This window comes from Dromiciops gliroides, chromosome 2 (genome assembly GCF_019393635.1).
Source record: "Dromiciops gliroides isolate mDroGli1 chromosome 2, mDroGli1.pri, whole genome shotgun sequence".
NCBI lineage: Eukaryota > Metazoa > Chordata > Mammalia > Microbiotheria > Microbiotheriidae > Dromiciops > Dromiciops gliroides.
The window spans coordinates 434725530-434749379 of NC_057862.1; the positions used below are offsets into that span (position 1 = coordinate 434725530).

At 45.2% G+C, this 23850-nt stretch overlaps 2 protein-coding genes across 3 annotated transcripts in view; one reads left to right on the forward strand and one right to left on the reverse strand.

Annotated features, from left to right (window-relative positions):
• Positions 1-360: 360 nt before the first annotated feature.
• Positions 361-9864, reverse strand: SAPCD2 (suppressor APC domain containing 2). Of its 2 annotated transcripts, none has more exons than XM_043986979.1 (6): positions 9092-9864; positions 3567-3694; positions 2477-2623; positions 2244-2351; positions 1700-1810; positions 361-1565 (listed from the first exon to the last, which is right to left on the reverse strand). In XM_043986979.1, exons 1-6 carry the CDS (start codon positions 9762-9764, stop codon positions 1539-1541), a joined length of 1194 nt encoding a protein of 397 aa, XP_043842914.1. In that variant the 5' UTR covers positions 9765-9864; the 3' UTR covers positions 361-1538. The 2 variants fall into 2 exon arrangements, with proteins under 2 accessions (XP_043842914.1, XP_043842913.1); XM_043986978.1 differs by having other exon boundaries at positions 361-1575.
• Positions 9865-19592: 9728 nt separating this feature from the next.
• The window catches only part of UAP1L1 (UDP-N-acetylglucosamine pyrophosphorylase 1 like 1), a 39458-nt gene continuing 35200 nt past the window's right edge, over positions 19593-23850 (forward strand). The window contains exon 1 of the mRNA XM_043985830.1: positions 19593-20098. Within this exon, the coding sequence (XP_043841765.1) occupies positions 19807-20098 (292 nt within the window). The 5' untranslated portion in view covers positions 19593-19806. The remainder of the gene's footprint in view (positions 20099-23850) is intronic.

Sequence of the window (23850 nt, forward strand, 5' to 3'; positions counted from 1 at the left end):
AAGTGACTTGTCCAGGGTCACACAGTTACTAAGTATCTAAGGCAAGATTTGAATTCAGGTCTTCCTGACTCCAGGCTTGGCACTTTATTCCCTGTGCCACCTCACTGCCTAGAATATAGTAGGTGCTTAATAAACACTTTCTGACTGACTGTTGGGGACTTTGGCCTAACTATTTTGCCCTCTAGGGGCACAGTGGGGAATTACCTCCTTAAAAATTTCTAAGGTACCTCCCATACCCCAACTCCCCCTGCTGTTTCCTTAATGACACTCCTTCCCCTCAGAATTCAATGCTCAGACTTGGAAGTAGCTCAGGAGAAAGTGAGAAGACATCTGGACTGATGTGTATGTTTATTACAGAGCTAGCAGCTGTACACATTCCTAGGGGTAGGGCAAAGAGCATAATTAAAAACAAACAAACAAACATTCTTACCTAAATGCCCCAGAATTGTCCCTGTAAACACTTTGAGGGTGGCTGAAGAAAGAAGGTGGGTTTTGACCATTCCCCATTTCCTACCAGAGAAAGGCCTCTCCAGCTCATCTTCATCTCCATAGTTTTTGCTCCAGTAATAGCTATTGTGGGTAAGGGTGCAATATACCAAGTCCTGAGAAAGGGATGCCCCCACCTCAAGGTTACTCCTAACAGTTAATGTTCTTTTCTTTTTTTTTTTTTTTTTGGTGAGGCAATTGGGGTTAAGTGACTTGCCCAGGGTCACACAGCTAGAAAGTATCAAGTGTCTGAGGCCGGATTTGAACTCAGGTCCTCCTGAATCCAGGGCCGGTGCTCTATCCACTGTGCCACCTAGCTGCCCCCAGTTCATGTTCTTTTGAGAACCAGCCCCTACCTTGAGGAGAACAGACTAGGATTGGTGGGGGGCACTGAGAAAACAACCCGGCTCAGGTTATTATATAATTAGGGCTGGAAGGGACCTTATGAGGTTATCCACTCCAGGCCCCTCGTTGTACAGAGGAGGAAATGGAAACCCAGGAAAATGAAGTGATTTGGTCTAGGCCACACATGTAGCAAGAAGGAGGGACATGCCTTCAACACAAGGCTATGCTCACCAAAGGAGGAAGGGGGCAGTGGAGAGAGGGAGATAAGGCTAGGCTCTCCAGGACTGGCAGAGAGAAGCTTCCTTCCTGTCAGAGATGGCTAAGAAAATTGTCCTAATAGATATTTCTCCCCAGAGCCTGGATGGGGAAGTCCTCCTGCCTTGGTCATGGCAGGGATGCTCAGTGGTTGGAGAAGGCCATGTCCTTGAATACCATCAGAGGCAGGGGCCGTCTTGAGTTTCTGACTATGGCAGAGTCAGTCTGCTGAATCTCTACCCATACTGAGGCAGAGGATGCCCAGAGTGTGTGCCTATGCTGGGGCAGGGGCTATGAAGAGAGTAGGCCCACCACAAGGGCAAAGGACGGTCCATGGCATTTGCACTCTCGTCAGCAGGGTTAGATGAAGGTAGAGTCTAGCTGGCTGGTCTCCTGATGGCTTCGAGCTCGAGCCTCAAACAGCTGCTTGATAAGGGCCGACTTCTCTTGCTCTAGCTGCGTGATTCGATCACTCTTCTCTGTTACCTCCTGGGGAGGAGGTCATAGAAATCAACAACTGCCTGGCCTCCTCTTTCCATTTTCCACTGCCCTTTTTTTCTCCCTTATCTCCATCCCACCCCCTCATCCCCTCCACTTCACCTCTGATCCCCACCTTTGTTAGGAGATGGTTTTGTTCCTTCAGCATGAGTATGGTCTGTTGATGTCTCCCAGAGAGAGGGGATATGGTGGGGGTGGCAGAGACAGGGCTGGGAACAGCCTGGGCCTGTGTGAGGACATGAGGAAGGAGAGTAAGAGTTCAAAGTCCTGGAGAAGCCCATTGTTTCCTTCTCAAAGAGAATGTCATCTCAAATCTGAGTTGAAATGGGTAGGTACTATGACCCTGAGAGGCAATATTGTGCAGTGAAAACAGTATTGAATTAGAAGCCAGGACATCCATATTTCAGTCTACCCAGGTGACATTGAAAAAGTTATTTCCCTTTTGTGGTCCTCAGTTTCCCCATTTGTAAAATGAGAGGACCAAATTTAATGATCTCAAAGGTCCTTTTCAACTCAGATATCTCAATTCTATCATTTTATGATCTCAGTTTACCTCTGGTAGGGACCAGGATTAGGATACTCAGTGGGCCTAGAACTGAGGATCCTTGGGAAGGGCATCTAGGAATCCTTAGGAAGGGGTTCAGGGAGGGAACACTCACCCTTCCAGCACAGGCAGCAGCTAAGAGCTCCCCTAGGCACCGAATAACTTCCTGCAGTTTGGGCAACAGCTGACCTAGTGGGCTGGGGCTCCCCTCAGCCCCAAAATCCTGCAAGGAGAGTTAAGGTCAGAAGTCAGAGCTGCTTCTGGGGCAGAGGGAGGATCCTAGGAAATATTTGCCAAGCATAGGGATGGGTGCTGCTATCTGGGAAGCAGGTAGGGAGGGGGACTCACTGTGCTCTTCTTGTTCTTAGTCAGGTGGCGCTGTCTCTCCTGTACCCACTGGAGCTGTTGGTGGTACCAGTCCCTTCCTCGGTCCATCATCTCCAGCCCCTGTAGGAGTGCATCTTTCTCCTGTTCCAGCTCCTTCATCTGCTTCAGCTGCAATACATCCCGAGACAGAAGCATATGTGTATACCAAGTAAAGGCAAACCCATGTGCATATTCACACAAGAGGGCCCATTGGATGGAAGGCCTCTACCTTCCCCAAGCTTCATGCCTTTTCCACATTGCACCAGCCTCCCAGGCCCTTCCCTATCATGTCCAAGTTCCTGGAAGGTGGAAGGAGGATTCTTCTCACCTCGATGTCCTTGGAGGAATGGGTCTTCGAGTTAGGAAAGAGATAAAGTGTCCTCAAAGAGTCTTCCAACCTAGACCCATGTACCAGGAAGTCCTGGAGCCACCCCAGAGCTGGAGATCTGTGAAAGTATGACATTGTGCCCTGCCCCCTTTCTGCCTCTTGCTCTGAGAACAAGAACCAAACCAATATTACCATTGCTTTTGGAAAGAGGACAGTCAACTGCCCTGTGACTCTAATTACAACCCCTGGAACTCCTCAGACTAAACACCATTCTGGACTCCCCACTCCCTTCTATGTATGGTATCCCTTTAAAAGAATGCAAAGTCTCTGAAAGCAGGGATTTACCTATCATAGAGTCTGGTACTTAGTAGGTGATAAAGAAAAGCTTTCTTGCAACAAGGCTAGTATGCAAATATGTTTTGTGCGTATAACTGATATCATATTGCTTCCCTTCTCAGAGTGGGGGAGGGGAAGGAGGGAGGGAGAGAATTTGGAGCTCAAAATTTTCCAAAATGAATGTTAAGTTTTTTACATGCAATTGGGAAATATGTAATGAACTAATTTTTAATGAAAAATTACCCAAAAAAGAAATGATTTTTTCATTTACTTATTCCTCCAACATTGATGCCCTACCTCCTTGGCCAGGGGGAAATAGATGGCAGCACTTCTGGTGTATGCTCCTTGGTTCGTCCAGCTGTTACTTCTTATCTACCATGAAAGGGGGGGTGAGGGGAAGCACCTTACCATGTCATAGTCCACTCCATTGGTGATAGTATGCCGCCGCTGCTCTCCTCGGCCCCTTGAATGCCTCCCAGACCCGCCTGCAGCACAGTTTTCACTATGGCACCGTCCCACAGTCCAGACATCAGTGCCTGCAAGGGAGAGAGATGTGGGTAGTTTCCCAGCTCTTTCTGAAACTAGCTCTCAACTTGGCCTCCATAAGGCTAAGAGCAGCTAATTATGCCCATCCTTGGCTCTGGCTGGACCTGGTCCCTCCCTTAGACCTGTTTCATTCACATCATCTGGGTTGTGAAAACGAGTCCCAGCAGAGAGCACATGGGTGAGGCAGAGAAATTGCCCCCACCCTCCTGGCAAAGAAGAAATTTGGAGAGAAGGTTGCATTCCCTGGGGGCTGGGAAAGGTAAGCCAACCTTTTGAGTTACTTATAGGGAGAATTTCCCCCTCTTCCTGGGAACTTTTAGTGGTTAAGTTTACATATTTCCTTCTAGAAGTTCTTTCTATCTCATCTCCCAGTTAGGCTCCCTCCCCACCCAGATTTTTCTTGTCATATAAATTTATTTCCCTTAATCTCACTCTCCAGATCTTCTATAGTCTCACTCCATGAGTGTCTCAGTCCCTCATTTCTCTTGTTCTCACAAGTAGGCCCTGACTCAGAGTCAGGTTAGTAAAAGAAATAGACATTTCTATATCTGCTTGATATGAATTTGGCTGCTTTTCCTACTTGAAGGCTTTGCTGACGATAATTTAGCTTTCCACTATCACCAATCTACTGCGCCAGGACTGTCTCCTTAGACTTCCTTAGACCTACCCTCTAACTCTACTCCCTCAGGTTAGTCTCTCCAGTGAGTCTTTACACATACTACTCATTTTATCTTGGTACCTTTGCTCATCCCAATTTTCCCAACTTAGCATACCTTTCCCCCTCCACTATGTACCTAGTTTAAATCCTAGTTAATCTATGAAGTCCACTTTACCTGCTCTAGATAAAAGAGCTTTTCCTTTCTCGGAACTTCTAGAACACTTAAGGTTTGGATAACATATCAGCATTATCATCATGTCTAACTCTTCATGTGTCTGAGTCCAGATTTGTCAAGTGACTGAGGCCAGATTTGAACTCAGGTCCTCCTGAATCCAGGGCTGGTGCTTTATCCACTATGCCACCTAGCTGCCCTAAAATATATTTGTAAAAAATCAGGGATTCTAGGTTAATAACTTTTGTCGTAGGGGGTACTGAAAAAAAGCAGGTATGAGGGTAATCAATAAATCAAAAAATATTTAGTAAGCATCTACTATGTGTCACATGCTGGGGATACAAGTACAACGAGTGCACCTGAGACTTGAAGCAAGTCTTAAGTGAGTGGGTAAAGCCTCTTTAAGGTTTTCTCCTAAATAGTCTATCTCCAGCCCCTCCCCATGTCTTCAAGATTTCCTTTCATTTCAAGAAAAATCGTTTATTGTATTTACTTTTTTTTTTTTTTAAAGAAAATAGGCTTGTTGGGGCAGCTAGGTGGCGCAGTGGATAGAGCACTGGCCCTGGAGTCAGGAGTACCTGAGTTCAAATCCGGCCTCAGACACTTAACACTTACTAGCTGTGTGACCCTGGGCAAGTCACTTAACCCCAATTGCCTCACTAAAAAAAAAAAGAAAAGAAAAGAAAATAGGCTTGTGTTATTTTATTTTTTTTTGCAGGGCAATGAGGGTTAAGTGACTTGCCCAGGGTCACACAGCTAGTAAGTGTTAAGTGTCTGAGGCCAGATTTGAACTCAGGTCCTCTTGAATCCAGAGCCGGTGCTCTATCCACTGCACCTTCTAGCTGCCCCTATTGTATTTACTCTTATGACTCTTCTAAGTGGACTGGGATCTTGTATCTGAGAGAGGCATTTGGGGGAAGCTATGGCTAGCCTCCCTGATGCCACCACAAAGGTCAGGGATGTCCAGATTTCATTACCCTCCTATGGATCAGATATCTCAGTATTTACCTAAATAGTTCATTGGCAACTAATGTTTCAGGAAGACACAGACTTCGTGAAGAGAGGTCTATTCATTTTTGTTTTTGTTTTTGTTTTGCAGGGCAATGAGGGTTAAGTGACTTGCCCAGGGTCACACAGCTAGTAAGCGTCAAGTGTCTGAGGCTGGATTTGAACTCAGGTCCTCCTGAATCCAGGGCCGGTGCTTTATCCACTGCGCCACCTAGCTGCCCCCTGAGAGGTCTATTCATAATGCCCACTGTGGGGCTTTAGTGATGGATGACCAAGGATACCAGTTAGGTGCTAGATTTGAAGTCAGGAAGACCTGAGGTTTAAATCTTCCTTTAGATACTTACTAGTTGTATGCTCTTGAGCAAATCACTTAACTTCTTTGTGCCTCAGTTTCTTCATCTGTAGAATGAGGGAATTGGACTTAATGGTCTCCAAAGTCTCTCTCTCTCTTTTTTTTAAATAAATGCTTATTTATTTGTTTGTTTGTTTGTTTGTTTGTTTGTTTAATTGTTTATTTGTTCATTTATTTATTTATTTGGTGAGGCAATTGGGGTCAAGTGACCTGCCCAGGGTCACACAGCTAGTAATCCAAAGTCTCTTTTGCTTCTAAGTGTATGATTCTATGGTCCTGGGGTTCAGATCCTCCTCACTTCTGGGGAGCAGGCCAGCCTCTAATGGGGTGATCAGAGGACCCTTGCTCTGCCAATTGGGGGGCCTGAAACTCAGGGCAAACCAGAGTGGCATAGGCCTCCTGGGCTCAAGGCAAGTAGGGAAGGGAAAGTTGGCAAAGGTATAGCAACGGCAGACCTTTCAGCACAGCAGGCATAGCAGGACAAGTTAAGGCATTCTAGGGTCCAAACAGTGTGGGGAAAATTGATGAGGGAAAATAGAGGGAATATAGTAAGGGGGGGTGGTGGAGAGAGAAGGTTCTTTTCGTGGTGCCAAGCCTGGAATCTTGGTGCCTGGAAGGGCTGGTTAAAACATCCCATGTGCTGGGGGCAGCTAGGTGGTGCAGTGGATAAAGCACCGGCCCTGGAGTCAGGAGTACCTGAGTTCAAATCCGGCCTCAGACACTTGACACTTACTAGCTGCGTGACCCTGGGCAAGTCACTTAACCCCCATCACTCTGCAAAAAAAAAAAATTAAAAAAAAAAAAGACATCCCATGTGCCAGATCTACACCCTTCTCACCCTTCACCATGCAAAGCAACTCTTGAGTCAGGTCCTACGTTTCTTGTCTCAACATGCTGTCTTATTGGTACCAGCACAAGTTGCTTGGCTCAGGAAATCATTTCACCAGGAGGTCATCACAGTAAATTCTCTGCTCCCTAGAGGTGAGGGTCCCACTCTGACTTGCCCTGGGACAGTGGATGTCTGGGAAGTGGGGCACAAAGCCCCTGGCAATAAATAGGGCATACATCCAAGACTGAATGTGACCAATGCATGGCACCAGCAACTGTGTAGTCACCATGATTTCCAAAGGGGCTTTGAGCCACATGACTGCTGGTGATGAATGGACAAGCAGACAGACAAGAGTGACGTGGAGAAGAAAAAAGGCAGCCTGCTCTCTCTCCTATGTTCTTGTTGGTTTTTTTGGCGGGGCAATGGGGGTTAAATGACTTGCCCAGGGTCACACAGCTAGTAAGTGTCAAGTGTCTGAGGCTGGATTTGAACTCAGGTCCTCCTGAATCCAGGGCCAGCGCTTTAACCACTGCACCATCTAGCTGCCCCCTCTCTCCTATGTTCTTAACCTCCAGTCACCTTCCCCCTCACTCCCTATCTTTACCCTATACTTATTAAACCCTATACCTATTAAACTCTCAACTAACATTCCTGGAGGCTCAGAGCCCTTATTCCTCTCACTCCCCTTTCTGTTCCCCTACCCTCCTCCCCCTATGATACAGGTTGGGAGTGCAGCAGAGATCGGAAGCACTCTGCTGAATGGAAATTCTGCACCTGCCTGGGCACGTGTGTAGGCTGAATAGGCCAAAGAGGTTGGCTTTCAGTAGCACCATCAGCCGATCTCGGAGCCCAGCCCATGCCTTAACCTATAATCCAGATACTTGTTCCCTAAGGAGGGGGTCTGAGGGAATGGACAGTGCTGGGCATTCAGCTCTCTCCAGCCTTTGCTAGTGGCCCAGGAAGTCTGTCCGATAAGACTCTTTCTTCCCCATCCCCACCCCCAAACCAAGTCTGAGTGCTCTCAATGAGTTTCTAAACTCAAACAGATATCCACCTGGACTATCAATGAACAAGTTCACAATTCTTTGGCTGAGAGCACAAGGCTTGCAATTGTTAAGAACCTATCTTCACCTTCAAGAAAATGTCTATTCTTTTTTATTTTTTCCCCCAAATCCTGAATCATAAAGGAACTCGAAGATCTAGGTTCTAATCCTGACACTGGCTGGATGCTTGTATGACCTTGGGCAAGATTTTTCTGTCCCTCTCTTGTCTATAAAAATGGGGGAAATAGTTCCTGCCTTACCTACCTCCCAGTGATGTTATAGAGATAAAATGAGATAATGGAATTTAAATACTTAATAAATACAAAGTGTAATCATTATGATTATTATTACCTGGGTCTTCTCTCCAAGGGCAGGTCTACATTAGACCAAAAATTCACTTTGGGGCCCTTGAAGTCCCTTGTTTGGCCCTGCTGTTTATGTAGCTGAGGAGAATCGTTTCTTCTCAGGCTTGGACTTGTATCTGTGTAATCCCTCAAAAAAAATTCTTCATCAGCATTTGGGAGAAATGCCCTCAGGAACACTCCTAGGATGCCCCATTTTGGATAGTGGGAGGAGGAAAAGGTAGGCTCATTTCCAATTGGCTTGAGAACATGAGGACCATTTCCCTGCTGGAGTCCCTCAACCCCTGGGGTTGTCCAGGTGGTCAAGTACCCCACTAAAGAACTAATACCCTGGGGGGCAGCTAGGTGGCTCAGTGGATAAAGCACTGGCCTTGGATTCAGGAGGACCTGAGTTCAAATCCAGCCTCAGACACTTGACACTAGCTGTGTGACCTTTGGCAAGTCACTTAACCCTCATTGCCCCACAAAAAAAAAAAAAGAACTAAGACCCTAAACAAAATGAATCCGAATCCAGGGAATGAGGAAACTTGGAAGAGAATGGTCTGGGAACAAGTCAGCCTATCCCAATGGGTGGTTCCCCAAGCTCTGTACCCCCTACTCCTGGAGTCCAAGGTCCTCCTGTGGCTAGCGTAACTCAGTCTGACGCCTGTCCTCACAGACAAGATCCTCATCCATGGTAGGGACTGAGACTGGGAAGAATAAGTAGACTGGCAGGAAAGGGGGCTGAGTATCCAGACAGGAAAGAGCAGAGGGGTCAGGGTCCCCAAGATAGACCATGGTCAGCAATGCTGTTGGGTGGGAGGAAGGAGGGAATGGAAGGAAAGGAGGAAGGAGGGAAGAACCAAATTTAGGAAGCAGAGGCAGGTATTCTCTGTAGACTACCTGAGATATTCCCTCCCTCATCAACTTTGGGTCCCCAAAGGAACCGCCCCCTCCCCATTTCTAAACCCCTTCAGTCCTCACCTGCGTCTCCACTCAGACTTCGCTCCAGGACCAGTCCTCCAGGGCTCTGAGGAGCCTGGCTCTTGGGCCGTTCCAAATCCCCGGGGTAACACCCAGCTTCCTGAGGGCTGGAGAGTTTCTCCAGGCTCCGGGAGGAGCAGCTCGATCCCGCGTGGGGATAGCGAACTCCCAAGGACAAAGGTTTCTTCTCCAGCAGCGTCCGAGGCTCGTCTGCGGGTGCGAAGATGAGCCGCTGGTGGTGCTTTTCGTGGGCCAGTTTGCCCCGGCCCTGGCCCGCACCAGCCTTGCAAATCCCGGGACCCGTGGGAAGTAGTTTGGCTTGGGACGCCTGGCCCCGTGACCCCGGCGGGGCTCTGGCATGGGGGGCCCCATTCTCAGCACTCAACAGCGAAGTCCTCAGCCCTACTACAAACCTCTCGAAGGTCAGGTACCCGCTGGCTGGGGCAACCTTCCTCAAACCTTCCAGTACACCCCTTGGAAGCTCTCGCGTGTCCGCGCCTTGCCACCGGGACTCAATCTCCAAAAGGTGGACGTAGCCCCGCCGTCGATCATCCAGAATGTCGAAGAGAGTACGCAGGCTCTGCAGGAAGGCCCGGGGTAGCCCCTCGGTGCTGAACTCCTGCTCTGGGGCTGTGGGCAGTGCCCGGCTATGGTCAGAAGCGATCACAGCCATGGGCCAGCAGTGAGGGTCCCCAGATTCCAAACAATCCACAACGTTCCAAAGCCCCGGGAAAGAAGAGCATAAGGATGGAGGGAGGGGGGAGGGAGGGGAGAGGGAGAGAAGGGAGCAGGACAACCGGGGAAAGGAGCTTACAATAGTTTCTTCTTTTTGAACCAGGGACTTCCTCGCTTACGTCACCAGCTCATTAGCACTTTCAACAATCATTGGCCAGGAGGGGCACCATCTCTTCCTGGATTGGTTAAGAAACAGACTGAACCGGTTTGATTTTCCAGCCAAAAGAGAAACGGAGTGGAAATGCCGAGGGGCAGATGCTGAGTCCAAAGCTCCTCCTCCTCGCAGGTGCAGACCCAACCCTCTGGTTCCTTCGGGATGTAGGGAAGGAGGTGAAGTTAAAGAGAGGAAGGGATTGGAACTGGGGTCCCCTTCCTGGAGTACCCCATAGATACCCCTAAACGTAGCGCAGTCCTAGCTCTCCATTCTGTATTTAAGCCCCCACTTTTCTGGCAGCTCTTCTGTTTCCTCCTTTAGAAAGAACACAGAATCTCAGAATTTGAATTTTAAGAGGGACCACAGAGGATGTGGTCCAGCCTGTTCGTGATCAATAATTCCTTCTACCATTTTCGAAACAAGATGTCATTGAATCTCTACTTGAAAACCTCCAATGTAGGGGGACCCACCTGGAGGCAACCCATTTAATTTTGGTGCCACTCTAAACCGATTCCCCCCCCTTTTTTTGTCATTTCATTTTTTTTTTAGTGAGGCAATTAGGGTTAAGTGACTTGCCCAGGGTCACACAGCTAGTAAGTGTTAAGTGTCTGAGGCCGTATTTGAACCCAGGTACTCCTGACTCCAGGGCCCGTGCTCTATCCACTGCGCCACCTAGCTGCCCCTCCTCCCCTTTTTTAAAACGGGGAAATGAGGGTTAAGTGACTTGCCCAGGGTCACACAGCTAGTAAGTGTCAAGTGTCTGAGGACGGATTTGAACTCAGGTCCTCCTAAATCCAGGCCTGGTGCTTTATCCACTGCCACCTAGATGCCCCCTCCCCTAATATTTTCTAACAATGTTTGTCTTCACAATTTCCATTGCTCCCGTTTGTTTCCCACAGGACCAAATAGAACAAGTAAAATTTCAGTTTACAGATGAGCCCTTCTATTAAATGGCCATAGTTTCTTCAAAAGATCTCCAAACACCTGTCTCCCAATCTACTTCTTCTGGACCATGTTCCATCTTGTCAATGTACATAATGTGGTACCCAGAACTTAAAATTGTGCTCCTAAAGTAATCTGATCAGATAGGTATGCCTTGGTTCAGACTTAGCATCTCACTCTTACTGATCGATCCTATGCTTATTTCAAAGCAGGCTAGCAATAACATTAGCTTTTTTGCTTGTCATTTCACACCATTCACCCAGTTTGAACCTAGAGTCCATGAACATCCCTTTCTCAACTCAGTTTGTCTTTTGTTTTTGTTTTTTCACACAAACTTCACATTTGTTCATCTTATTAATCTCAGAACGTTGTAGCCTGTTGACATATTTTTAGGTCCTGATTATGTCATCCAACATCTTAGCCATTCCTCCTAGGTTAATTTCATAAACTTTCCTCCTGGTCTGGCCTCTTTTCTTAGCAAAGGGAAGATTTCTGAGGGGAGGAGGTAGAAGGGTGGTTCAGTGGAACATCAGAGAGTGGCAGCTAGCTAGGAGACTTTACTCTGTCATTCACCTACTGTTGAATTTCCTTGTACCTCCAACACTTAGCATAGGGCCTGGCATATAGTAAGTGCTTAATGCATGCTTATTGATTGACTGACTGCTCCTCCCTAGTGTCAGTTTGTGCAAGGCCTTGAAGCAGTATAGTGGTGGGGACGGCAGGAGAGTACAAATACAAGTGTGATTTTGTTCCCATCACTGTGAAGGTTTCAGTGCACCAAAAGAATAAGACATGTATGTACATTACATAGTCATGAATTGAGATCCAGGAGACCTGAGTTTTACTCTTAATACTACCACCCTGTATAGTAGAGCTGGGAGACTTGGAACAAGTTACTGATCTCTTGTAGGACTCAGTTTCCTCATCTGTAAAATGAGTGGGTTGTACTGAGGTTTCTTCTAGCTCTGACATTCTCTGAGTTTCAGAGTTTAACACTTTATAGTACTTTCTAGTTTACAAAGTGCTCCCGTAGATAATTATCTTTTTTTTTTCAGAATGTCAGACTTCTTATGACTGATAATCTTAATCAATGTGGTCAGAAATTAATTTAAGGCTTTTTAAAAATAATTATTATTTTAATTTATAGTTTTGAGCTCCAAATTTTATCTCTCCTTCCCTCCCTCCCCTCCCCCCCACCCCTTCCTGAGTCAGTAAGCAATCAGATGTGGGTTATACATGTCCAATTATGTAAAACATTACCATATTAGGCATTTTGGATAAGAAAACTTGAATAAAAGGAAAAAAAATGAAAGAAAGTGAAAAATAGCATGCTTCAGTCTGTGTTCAATCAATATCAGTTCTTTCTTTGGATGTGGATAGTATGCTTCATCATTAGTCCTTTGGGATTGTCTTGGATCATTGTATTACTGAGAATAGTTAAGTCATTCACAGTTCTTCATCAAACAATATTGCTGTCTCTGCACAAGTTCTCTTGGTTCTGCTCACTTCACTATACATCAGTTCATACAAGTCATACAAGAGCTGCTATAAATATTTTTGTACAAATAGGTCTTTTCTCTCTCTCTCTCTCTCTCTTTTTTTTTTTAGTGAGGCAATTGGGGTTAAGTGACTTGCCCAGGGTCACACAGCTAGTGTTAAGTGTCTGAGGCCGCATTTGAACTCAGGTCCTCCTGACTCCAGGGCCAGTGCTCTATCCACTGCGCCACCCAGCTGTCCCTTTTTTCTTTTTTGAGATGTCTTTGGGATATAAACCTAGCAGTGGTATTGCTGCGGGATCAAAGCCCTTTGGGCATAGGTCTGAATTGCTCTCCAGAATGGTTGGAGCTTTTCACAACTCCACCAACAGTGGATTATCATCCTAGTTTTCCCACAGATAGATAATTATCTTATTTGAACCTAAGGATCACTCTGTGATGAAGGCAGGAATTTATTATTCATTCACTTTTGCTTCTGACTACTGCCTCCCCCAATTTGCTCTCCCTTCAATCACCCCTCCCCTTCTCTTATTTCATTCACTTTTTTTTTTTGGTAGGGCTATGAGGGTTAAGTGATTTGCTCAGGGTCACACAGCTAGTAAGTGTCAAGTGTCTGAGGCCAGATTTGAACTCAGGTCCTCCTGAATCCAGGGCTGGTGCTTTATGCACTGTGCCACCTAGCTCCCCTCCCCCATTCACTTTTTTTTTTTTTTTGGTGAGGCAATCAAGGTTAAGTGACTTGCCCAGGGTCACACAGCTAGTAAGTGTTAAGTGTCTGAGGCCGGATTTGAACTCAAGTACTCCTGACTCCAGGGCCAGTGCTCTATCCACTGTGCCATCTAGCTGCCCCTCCCCCATTCGCTTTTTTAAAATAAGAAACACATTTTTATTTATTATTTTTTTTAGTGAGACAATTGGGGTTAAGTGACTTGCCCAAGGTCACACAGCTAGTAAGTGTTAAGTGTCTGAGGTCAGATTTGAACTCAGGTACTCCTGAATCCAGGACTGGTGCTCTATCCACTGCGCCACCTAGCTGTCCCTCCCCATTCGCTTTTAATAGAGGAAAAACTGAGCCAGGGAGAAGCAGAGACTTTAGGTAAGTCATAACTTTTCTGGGCTTCATTTTTCTTGTCTGTAAAAAGAAGGTGCTGCATTAGATGAGCCTTCCAGAACAGTGAGACCCTATGACTCGTTCAGGTTACTGGGACTCAAATCCAAATCTCCAGAGTTCTAGAAATGTATTGTCTGAACTAATATTGTTGTTGTTGTTGTTGTTGTTCTCCTTTGTTTTCAAAGAGGACCAAAGATATCATGCTAGGGAATTTGATTTAAGAGAGGCAGAGCTGCACAAAGCTGTCAGCCTACATCATTTGAGTTCAGCCACCACCTTATTTTATAGCTGAGCAAGTAATTTGTCACACTGCAAATAAGAGGCAGAATTCCTAGTCCAATGCTTGGTGCACTACATAATGCTGCCTATGCCTCACTGTTTTAATTTTCTTTATCTAATGTGAGGGTCAGATTATATGATCTTTAAGGTCCTTTCCAGCTCTGGCATTTGGTTAGTTTGATTCATTCAATCAGCATTTATTAAGTGCTTACTGTGTGGAAGGCACTGTGTACGGAATATGAAGATAAGATATGACACAGACCTTGCTCTAAAGGGCTGTTTTGGCCTGCTACAGAAATCATATTCAGCACTGGACAGGGTTATCCCATATTTAACACTGTATCTTGCACAGTGTAGATGTTTAATAAATGAATGAAGAAACTAAATAAATAAATGAATGAGAAACTAAACCAGAGGACAGACAGGCCTAGAGAGATATGTGGAACCAGATTGGACTGAGCGGGACCCCCACCCTTCATTCTAGTCTCCTTCAACCCTGGAACAATAAGATTAGGTGTGGCTGCTTCCTTTGTGTCCTGAGGAGATGGCTTGAGAGATCTGCAGCCACCCCTAACCCAGTTCCTCCAGTCACCACCAGTGGAAGATGATCCTCCCTCACTAAAGGAACTTTCCTCAGGCAGATGGTCACCCCCATCAGTCCTCAATAAAAGTATCTGCCTGTCTCCTGCTCGAGGAGATTGGTATCTCAGAGCCACTCTCTCTGTGCCATGCCTTTCTCCTCATGAGAAGTCCAAGGATTTCTCTTGGTTTCCCTTCCCCTTCCTCTAAATAAATGACTATCTTATTCTAACTGCTTTTGTGTGCAAGAGGGTGTAATTCTTTAAAGAGGAATTCCTAAGGACCCTTACCCCTACCCCAAACCCCAAACCCCTACCCCTTACTCCTACCTCTACCCAAACCCCATACCCCATTTTTCCCACGACAATACCAAGGTAGAGAAGTCAGAGCCAGACCAAGGGAGGTGCCAATATCTAACAATGTCTAAGAGAAGAGAAGAGAAGAAATCATATGATATGGACAAAGAGAACCCTGAGGTGTTTTTGCCTAACAGTGGGATGTACTTCAAGGAATCACAAAGCACAAACTTTCATCTCTTGTGGCCAACTGTGACACTACTGGTCTGGACATCCTCAAATAGATCACTCCTTAGAATCCAATGCTGTTGGGGGGCAGCTAGGTGGCACAGTGGATAGAGTACTGGCCCTGGATTCAGGAGTACCTGAGTTCAAATGCGGCCTCAGACACTTGACACTTATTGGCTGTGTGACCCTGGGCAAGTCACTTAACACCCCATAGCCCGACCAAAAAAAAAAAAAAAAAGAATCCAATGCTGTTAACTTTTATTGCCGAGAGCAAGATCTAGGTATTTTCCTCAATTCTGTAACCTTGGAATGGTGGCCTTTCCCTTTTAACTTTCACTTGTCTCCCTCCTTTGTAGGCTAAGTTTACCATTTAAGGTAAAAAGAGACTTTATTACAATGTAAGAAATCTTTGAGCAGACATGTTAAAATGAAGCATAATTTACAAGTAAACAACTTATTCACTGAATCCATCTTAATCTTCATTTAACACATTGATTAGGTTCTTATAGTGGCCTCTGTTTTAGCACCTCCCCCCCAAAAAAAAAAACTGGTCTTAGATTTTAGAAACTGAGTATCATCTCAGGTTGTTATATCATCTGAGATCTTTATTCCTTTATGTGACTAGAAAGGAGTGTGTTGCTGACCTTTGCCCCTAATACCTGTTATGAATGTTTGCTCTCTGCTACTTTCTAAACACTAGTCTTGCCTGGATAAGGCCAGCTGGACAGGGTCCAGGGAGAAGATAATATGAAAGCCAATCTCTCCACTTCTACCTGCTAGCCTTCCACAGCCCCTTTCTCTCTTGATTCTCCAAGAACCAGCCAGGTCCAGAGACTGGAAACAGGGGCGGAGTATAATACCTAAGACAGCACTGCCCCAACATACTAGAAAGACGTTTCTCAGTCAGTAAACTCTGAGGGCTATCTAGCCAGACAATGACTGTGCTGCAAATCTGTTTGGGAATAAAGCAGGGGTTTGTCCAAGGGAATACAGGAATGACATCAGACATCATTGAAATGAGTGGAAACATTTTTGTAGCTGAGGAAGCCACAGCTGAGAGCTGCACCAGCCTGGGACAAGAGAGCTTTGTGTTACTATAGAGCATTTGCTTAAGGAGAACAAGGCTCTTTTTAGCTGTTGAATCTTGGGGGTGGCAGGGGAGGGAAGTCACTCCCTAAGCATCAGGTGACCCCTTGGGGAACCTCAGGTGTGTGGTAAAGAGTCAATAAGGGCCTTGGCTACAGTTCCGGAAGTCAGCAACTGTTTATTGAGTGTTGAGCATGGGTCTGATACCAATTCATTCATTCATTCATGCATTCACTCATTCATGTGTCCATCTATCCATCTACCCATCTATATATCCTATATCTATCTTATCTATCTAATGTAAATAGTGCTTTATTTTTTCCAATTACATATAAAGACAATTTTCAACAGTCATTTTTTATAAGATTTAGAGTTCCACATTTTTTTCTCCTTTCCTTCCCTCTGCCCTCCTCAAGACAGCAAACAATCTGATACAGGTTATGTATGTGCAATCATGTAAAACACATTTCCATATTAGTCATGTTGTAAAAGAAGAGAACAGAAGGAAAAAAAATAGGGAAAAAAGTGAAAATAGTATACTTCGATCTGCATTTTGACTCAGTTCTTTGACTGTAGATAGCATTTTTCCATCATGAGTCTTTTGGAATTGTCTTGGATCATTGTATTGCAGAGAAGAGCTAAAGCTCATCATACAATGTTACTGCTACTTTCGTACAATGTTCTCCTGGTTCTGCTCACTTCACTCAGCATTGGTTCATTTAAGTCTTCCCAGATTTTTCTGAAATCTGCCTGCTCATCATTTCTTACAGCACAATAGTATTCCATTACATTCATATACCACAACTTGTTCAGCCATTTCCCAACTGATGGGCATCTCCTCAGTTTCCAATTCTTTTCCACCACAAAAAGAGCTGCTATGATATTTTTGTACATGTAGGTCCTTTTCTCTTTTTTTATGATCTTTTCGGGATACAAATTTTATGATCTTTTTGGGACCTAGTAGTGCTACTGCTGGGTCAAAGGTATGCACAGTTTTATAGTCCTTTGGGCATCATTCCAAATTATTCTCCTGAATGGTTGGACTAGTTTATAACTCCATTGGTCTCAATTTTTCTACATTCCCTTCAACATTTGTCATTTTCCTTTTCTGTCATATTAGTCAATCTAATAGGTATGAGGTAGTACTTCAGAGTTGTTTTAATTTGCATTTCTCTAACAGTAATCTAGAGCATTTTTTCATATGATTATATGTATCTTTGATTTCTTTGTCTGAAAACTGCCTGTTCCTATCCTTTGACCATTTATCAATTGAGGAATGATTTGTGTTCTTATAAATTTAATTCATTTTTCTATGTATTTGAGAAATGAGTCCTTTATCAAAGACATTTGAAAAAAAATTGTTTCCCATCTTTCTGCTTTCCTTCTTATCTTGGTCGAATTGTTTTTGTTTGTACAAATCCTTTTTAAATTAATATAATCAGGGGCAGTTAAGTGGTGCTGTGAATAAAGCACTGGCCCTGGATTCAGGAGGACCTGAGTTCAAATCTGGCCTCAGACACTTAACACTTACTGGCTGTGTGACCCTGGGCAAGTCACTTAACCATCATTGCCCAGCAAAAAAACAAAAAAAGAAAAAGAAAAAAAAAGAAAAAAATTAATATAATCAAAATTACCTGATACCAATTTAGACACTGCAAGGGAACACACAGAATAAGAAGTAACTCACTTTGTCCCTGCCATTGAAGTGCAAAGGGATGTAAAGAAAGGCAAGAAGAGACAGTCCTTGCCCTCCAAGAGATCACAGTCTCATGGGACAGAAACATGCAAACAACTACATACAAACAAGCAATATGCAGGATAAATAGGAAATAATCAACAGAAGTGCTAGAATTTAGAGGGATTAGAAAAGGCTTCCTCTAGAAGGTGGGATTTTAGCTGAGATTTGAAGGAAGCCAGATGAAGAGGGAAAGCATTCCAGGCATGGGGGTACAGCCAGTAAAAATGCCCAGAGCCCACTTTATCGGAGGAACAGCAAGGAGGCCAATGCCTCTGGATCAGAATACTGGAGGTTGGGTGGAGGAGACGTTGGAAGGTGGAAGGGGAAGGGGAGAATGGAAGAACAAAGTCATTTTTTAATTTTTATTTTTTTTAAAATAAAAGTATTTTATTATTTTCCAGTTACATGTAGAGATAGTTTTGTTTGTTTGTTTTGCAGGGCAATGGGGTTTAAGCGACTTGCCCAGGGTCACACAGCTAGTAAGTGTCAAGTGTCTGAGGCCAGATTTGAACTCAAGTACTCCTGAATCCACTGCCGGTGCTTTATCCACTTCACCATCTAGCCACTCCCCTAGAGATAGTTTTAAACATTTGTTTTTATAAGATTTCCAATTTCAAATTTTTCTCCCTCCCTCCCCTCTCTCCCCCCCTCCCCTAGACAGCAGGTAATCTGATATAGGTTGTATTATATATATATATATAATATTAAACATATTTCTGCATTAGTCATGTTATAAGAGAAGAATCAGAGCAAAAAGGAAAAACCTCGAAAAAAGAAAAACAACAGCAACAAAAACAAAAGAAATAGTATGGTTCAATCAGCATCCATATTCCACAGTTTTTTTTTTTTTTCCTGGATTTGGAGATCCTTTTCCATCATGAGTCCTTTGGAACTTTCTTGTACTGTTGTATTGGTGAGAAGAATCTAGTGTACCACAGCTGATCATCAAATACTGTTGATGATACTGTGTACAATGTTCTTCTGGTTCTGCTCATCTCACTCATCATCAGTTCATGCAAGTCCTTCCAGGTTTCTCTGAACTCCTCAGTCGTGTGTTGTTGTTTTTTTTTTTTAGCTACGCTCCTTGGGGCTCTAAATCCCCTTTGCATTACCAACTAAGATGAGCTGGGAGTGGAAAGCTCGAGGATTTCTTCTATAGCCTGGGATGTGGAGCCAGGTATTCAGCTATCTTCAAGTCCCCTCTGTATCCTCATCCTCTTCCTCTTCCTCTTCCTCTTCCTCCATGCCAGTCCTAGTAACCTGTTGCCCAGGAACGACTACCTTCCATTCACAGAACCAGTGCCCTAGCACTCAGTTTGACTCAGGTCCCTCAGTTCTCTACCTCCCATAAAATGGGGGAGAATCATAACTAGCCTTCCCTGGAAGTCAATGGGGGAGGCTCAGGACAAATAAATAAGCCCAAAGCTTTTGTACATGTTGAGGGATTAAGAGATGGGACGAGCATCCCGTCTTCCTTCACGTTCACCCCCTACTGCAGTGTCAACTTTTTCCAGTCTCTTAAAAGTCCCTGGCCAGTGAGAGGGTGAGAAAAAGCTGAACCTTCCTCCCTGGAGCAGAGGCTCTGGAGGAAGTGCTAGGTAAAGCAGCAGAATTTCCCCCGTGGGACAGGAAGGAGCCGGACCTTAGGATTTAACCCTGTGCCACCTCGTCCCCCTGTTATCCAAGTGATAGTAAAGTCCAGGGCTACTTCCACTAGGAAGCCCAGTAGACGCTTAGCACGCCTCTCCGAGAATGGTACTGGGCATGCGTGCCAGAAACTTTTCAGGGATGGAAAGGGGCGGGGAGGAAGACCCTATAGCTGACCCAGTCCTAGGGCCGGGAGGCCCAGCCCACAGGTTAGAGGAGAATATTTGCTGGAGTTGGAAGCCTATAGATCGCCTGGCTCTGAGAGCGCGTGACATTAGGTCAGTTCCTGGACCGGTCACGAGTGCTCTATGCAAGCTTAAGGCGGGAGACGACGTCCCAGACCAGTCGCTACCTCCCGGGGAAGTTCCACAGACTCTGTCTTCTGCTTTTGGTGCTGGTACTGGTTGGTGTCTGTAGCGTAGACATGGTGTCGGAGGAGGAGATACGAGCCAGGTTGGAGCAGGCCGGCCAGTCCCATCTCCTGCGCTTCTGGGCAGAGCTGGAACCGGCTGGGAGAGCGTCCCTGCTCACCGAACTGGCCCTGCTGGACCCCGACGAGCTGAGGGAGCACTGCCAGCGGGCGGCCGCGGCCTGCACCCAGGAGCAGCAGGGTCCTCTGGAGCGCCTGGATGCCAGAATGCAACCGGTGCAGCCCGAGTTCCTGGGCAGCGTGCGCAAGAGCGACCCGCAGACCTTGCAGCTCTGGGAGGAGGAAGGTAAGACCAGGATAAGAGATCGGGGGTGGGGTAGTCCGGCCCAAGGCAGAGAGCTTGAAAGGGAAGTAGAGTGGAAGAAGGAGCCGGACCTGGGAGCCCTCTTTGACCTTAATTTAGGCAACAGTTCAAGCCTGGGGCAATGTGGTGCAGCGGACAGAGGGAGCACTGAGTTTGGACTCTGAGAACTCATGATCCATTCTCTTTTCTTTTTTTCTTTTTTCTTTCTTTCTTTCTTTGCAGAGCAATGAGGGTTAAGTGACTTGCCAGGGTCACCCAGCTAGTGCCAAGTGTCTGAGGCTGGATTGGAACTCAGGTCCTCCTGAATCCAGGGCCAGTGCTTTATCCACTGCGCCACCTAGCTGCCCCTCATGATCCATTCTCATCTCCATCCTCTTACTACCCCTATGACTTTAAGCAAAGTACTTCATCTCTCTGGGCCTCAGTTTCCTGAACTGTAAAATGGTGGGATTTGGATAAGAAGGTCTGGAAAGGCCCTTTCAGCCCTACCTCTATTTCCTTATGACCTTTTGGAATGCTAGGTAGGAGAGGTACCCTGGAGCAGTGGGAGCTGCTACCGGACTGGACAGGGCTCTTTATCTGAGCCTCCTAGCAATAAATTCTTTCAAATCTGTGGGCCAGCCTCCCTGCCCCCTAGAGGGTAGGGAGGAGCTCAGGTTGCCATCCCTAGGGACCTGGAATAGGGTTTTGAAAACGCATTGGATCTCAGAAGTGAGCCAGGTGGTGTAATGGACAAGTCATTTCTAGTGGGGCACATAATGGGCTCTTAATAAATGGATTGACTAATTGTTTTTCTCATCTGTAATATCTCTTCCAGCCCTGACATTCTATGAACTGACCCTTCCTTAAAACTTTAGTGGTTAAAGTCAGTTCATGTGCTTTGGATAAGATTGGGTGGAGGGGTAGGCTGAAAGCCAATCTCAGTGTGGATGAGTAGATTGGCAGGGGGTGATGGAGCTTTTTCTTAAAAATATATACATACATACACACACACACACACACACATATAAATATACATACATATATATATTTGCTGCCTGCTGTTATTTGATATAGTACTAGCAATAGAAAAAAGAAATTAAACACTTAAAGATAGGCAAAGAGATAACAAAACTATCCCTAGTTACTAATATGATGGCTTACTTATGTAAGGGTAAATATTGATTGAATAAAGTAATCAAGGCACCCCTATCCCACTCAAGTAAATGGCATGCCTTGTTACCATAACCAAGTAAGACCAATCAATTGAAGTCATAGTTTTTAGGCTAAATAAATCAGACTGGAATGACATTGCCCCAGAAGAGCTTTCAGATTCCCTGAGGCAACTAGGAGGTTCCATATAAAACCTAGGAACTTGGGGGAAAGGAAAAAAGTTCCACTTAAACTCCAGAGAAACAATTGATTAGTGAGGAAGGAAGAGGTGTTGCTCTCTATATCTGTTTCTACCCTCTTTCTAGACTTTGTGACCTTCAGACAACTAAAGGACTTTACATCTTCCCATCACCATCTTAGCTGTGCTCCTGAATCAACTGGGATCAGTATTGTTGTAAGGATCTAATGAGATATTTTTTATTATATATTTTTTTTTGCAGGGCAATGGGGGTTAAGTGACTTGCCCAGGGTCACACAGCTAGTGAGTGTCAAGTATCTGAGGCTGGATTTCAACTCAGGTCCTCCTGAATCCAGGGCCAGTGCTTTATCCATTGCGCCACCTAGCTGCCCTGAGATAATATTTTTTAAAGCTCTTAGTATAGTGCCTGCTACACAGTAGCTACTTAGTAACTACTTAGGTTCCTATGTGGTTTGGGGCCCCTAGGTGGCTCAGTAGTGTAGAACACTTGGAGTCAGGAAGACTACTCTTCTTTGTTGTTGTTTTTTAGTGAGGCAATTGGGGTTAAGTGACTTGCCCAGGGTCATACAGCTAGTAAGTGTTAAGTGTCTGAGGTCAGATTTGAACTCAGGTACTCCTGACTCCAGGGCTGGTGCTCTATCCACTGCACCACCTAGCTGCCCCAGACTACTCTTCTTGATTTCAAATCTGGCCTCAGATACTTATGTGACACTGGGCAAGTCACTTAACCCTGCTTGCCTCAGTTTCCTCATCTGTAAAATGAGCTGGAGAAGGAAGGAAATGGCAAACTACTCCAGAATCTCTTCCAAGAAAACCCCCAAACGGGTTCCCCAAAGAGTTGGACATGACTGAAATGACTGAACAGTAACAAACCTATGTGGTGCAGTGGATAGAGCACTGGGCCTGGAGTTAGGAAAGTCCTGAGTTCAGATCTGAAACAGACACTGTTTGACCCTGGGCAAGTCACTTAACTGCTTGCTGCCTGCCTCAGTTTCCTCAACTATAAAATGGGAATGAAAATAATAGCACCAAATTCTCAGGGCTGTTATGAGGATTAAGTGAGATAATATTTGTAAAGCACAAGTGTGAGAAAATGGGTAGTTGTCTCTTTTCAATGAGGATATAACAGTCAATCAAACTCCTCCTAACCTGTTTTTAGGACAAAGGCCTCAGATCCCCTCCTCCCCCTCTGGCTAACAAAATCACATGGTTCCACCGGCCCTGGAGTCAAGAGTAACTGAGTTCAAATTTGGCCTCAGACACTTAACACTTACTAGCTGTGTGACCCTGGGCAAGTCACTTAACCCCAATTGCCTCACTAAAAAAAAAAAAAATCACATGGTTCAACAAGCCCTGGTCTCAATAAAGTCCGCTTCTGAGTTGTGTCCATATAAGGAAGAATAAGGTTCACTCCTGAGTTATGCCCATATAAGGAAGAGAGATGGGAATACTGCATTCCAATTAGCTTGTTTTTGTGGTAGATTGTAACCCTTGAGTATTTGGACCAATGATGAAAAAGGGGAGGGTCCATTCTCATTAACGAATAGGGTTTAAAACAGGGCCTTTGAGCCCCCTTTTTTGGTACCCATTAGCTGCACACTAGGGTCCCTTCTTCTCAGGAGAAGGAAATAAAAGAGCCTTTGTCACATTGCTGCTGAATTCCTGAGAATTATGAGAAGAGGATTGTTTTCCCTCACACAAGCACTTCTGCTATGTAAATGCTAGCTATATAGCTTATAGTTATAGCTATAGTGTCTGCATTGGGAGTCAACCCCAAACTGGACTAAGATTCAAGGATCTACAAAGAACCTAGAAGAAAAGCTACTTGGTATAGGAGGGAAACATCTTGAGGACTCCAGCAAAAGTGCTTTCAGAAAGCCCTTTGCTAAATGTGATCTCTAAGTATGAATATTCCATACTCATGGTTGTGTTATGCCAATATACTTGTGGGAGAGAGTGCCACAGACATTTAGGGAGATGTTTTATGCCAACTGTTCCTATGATATCACCTTAGTAAATACCCATTTCTTTTTTTTTTTGTGGGGCAATGGGGGTTAAGTGACTTGCCCAGGGTCACACAGCCAGTAAGTGTCAAGTGTCTGAGGCCAGATTTGAACTCAGGTAATCTCGACTCCAGGGTAGGTGCTTTATCCACTGCTCCACCTAGCTGCCCCCATAAATACCCATTTCTAAGCCTAATTCAATCTAGCTGACTAAACGATAATCAGCTGACAATATTGTAGAGGAAACGGTTCTGGGGGCTCATGAGCTATACAGTATTAGAAATATATTCTTCATGCTCTCTGGACTACCTCTAGATCACTTAGGGGGACATAGTAGTCATTTTGGGGGAACCCAGCTTGTCAGTAGGAGTGGAAGTTGG

Coding starts and splice junctions, on each gene's coding strand:
- SAPCD2 (XM_043986978.1), bottom strand. CDS start 9,764: ATGGCTGTGATCGCTTCTGACCATAGCCGGGCACTGCCCACAGCCCCA. Junction 3,695..9,091: donor AAGTCTGAGTGGAGACGCAG/GTGAGGACTGAA, acceptor TCTCCCTTGCAG/GCACTGATGTCTGGACTGTG. Junction 1,811..2,243: donor CTGCTGCCTGTGCTGGAAGG/GTGAGTGTTCCC, acceptor GTCCTCACACAG/GCCCAGGCTGTTCCCAGCCC.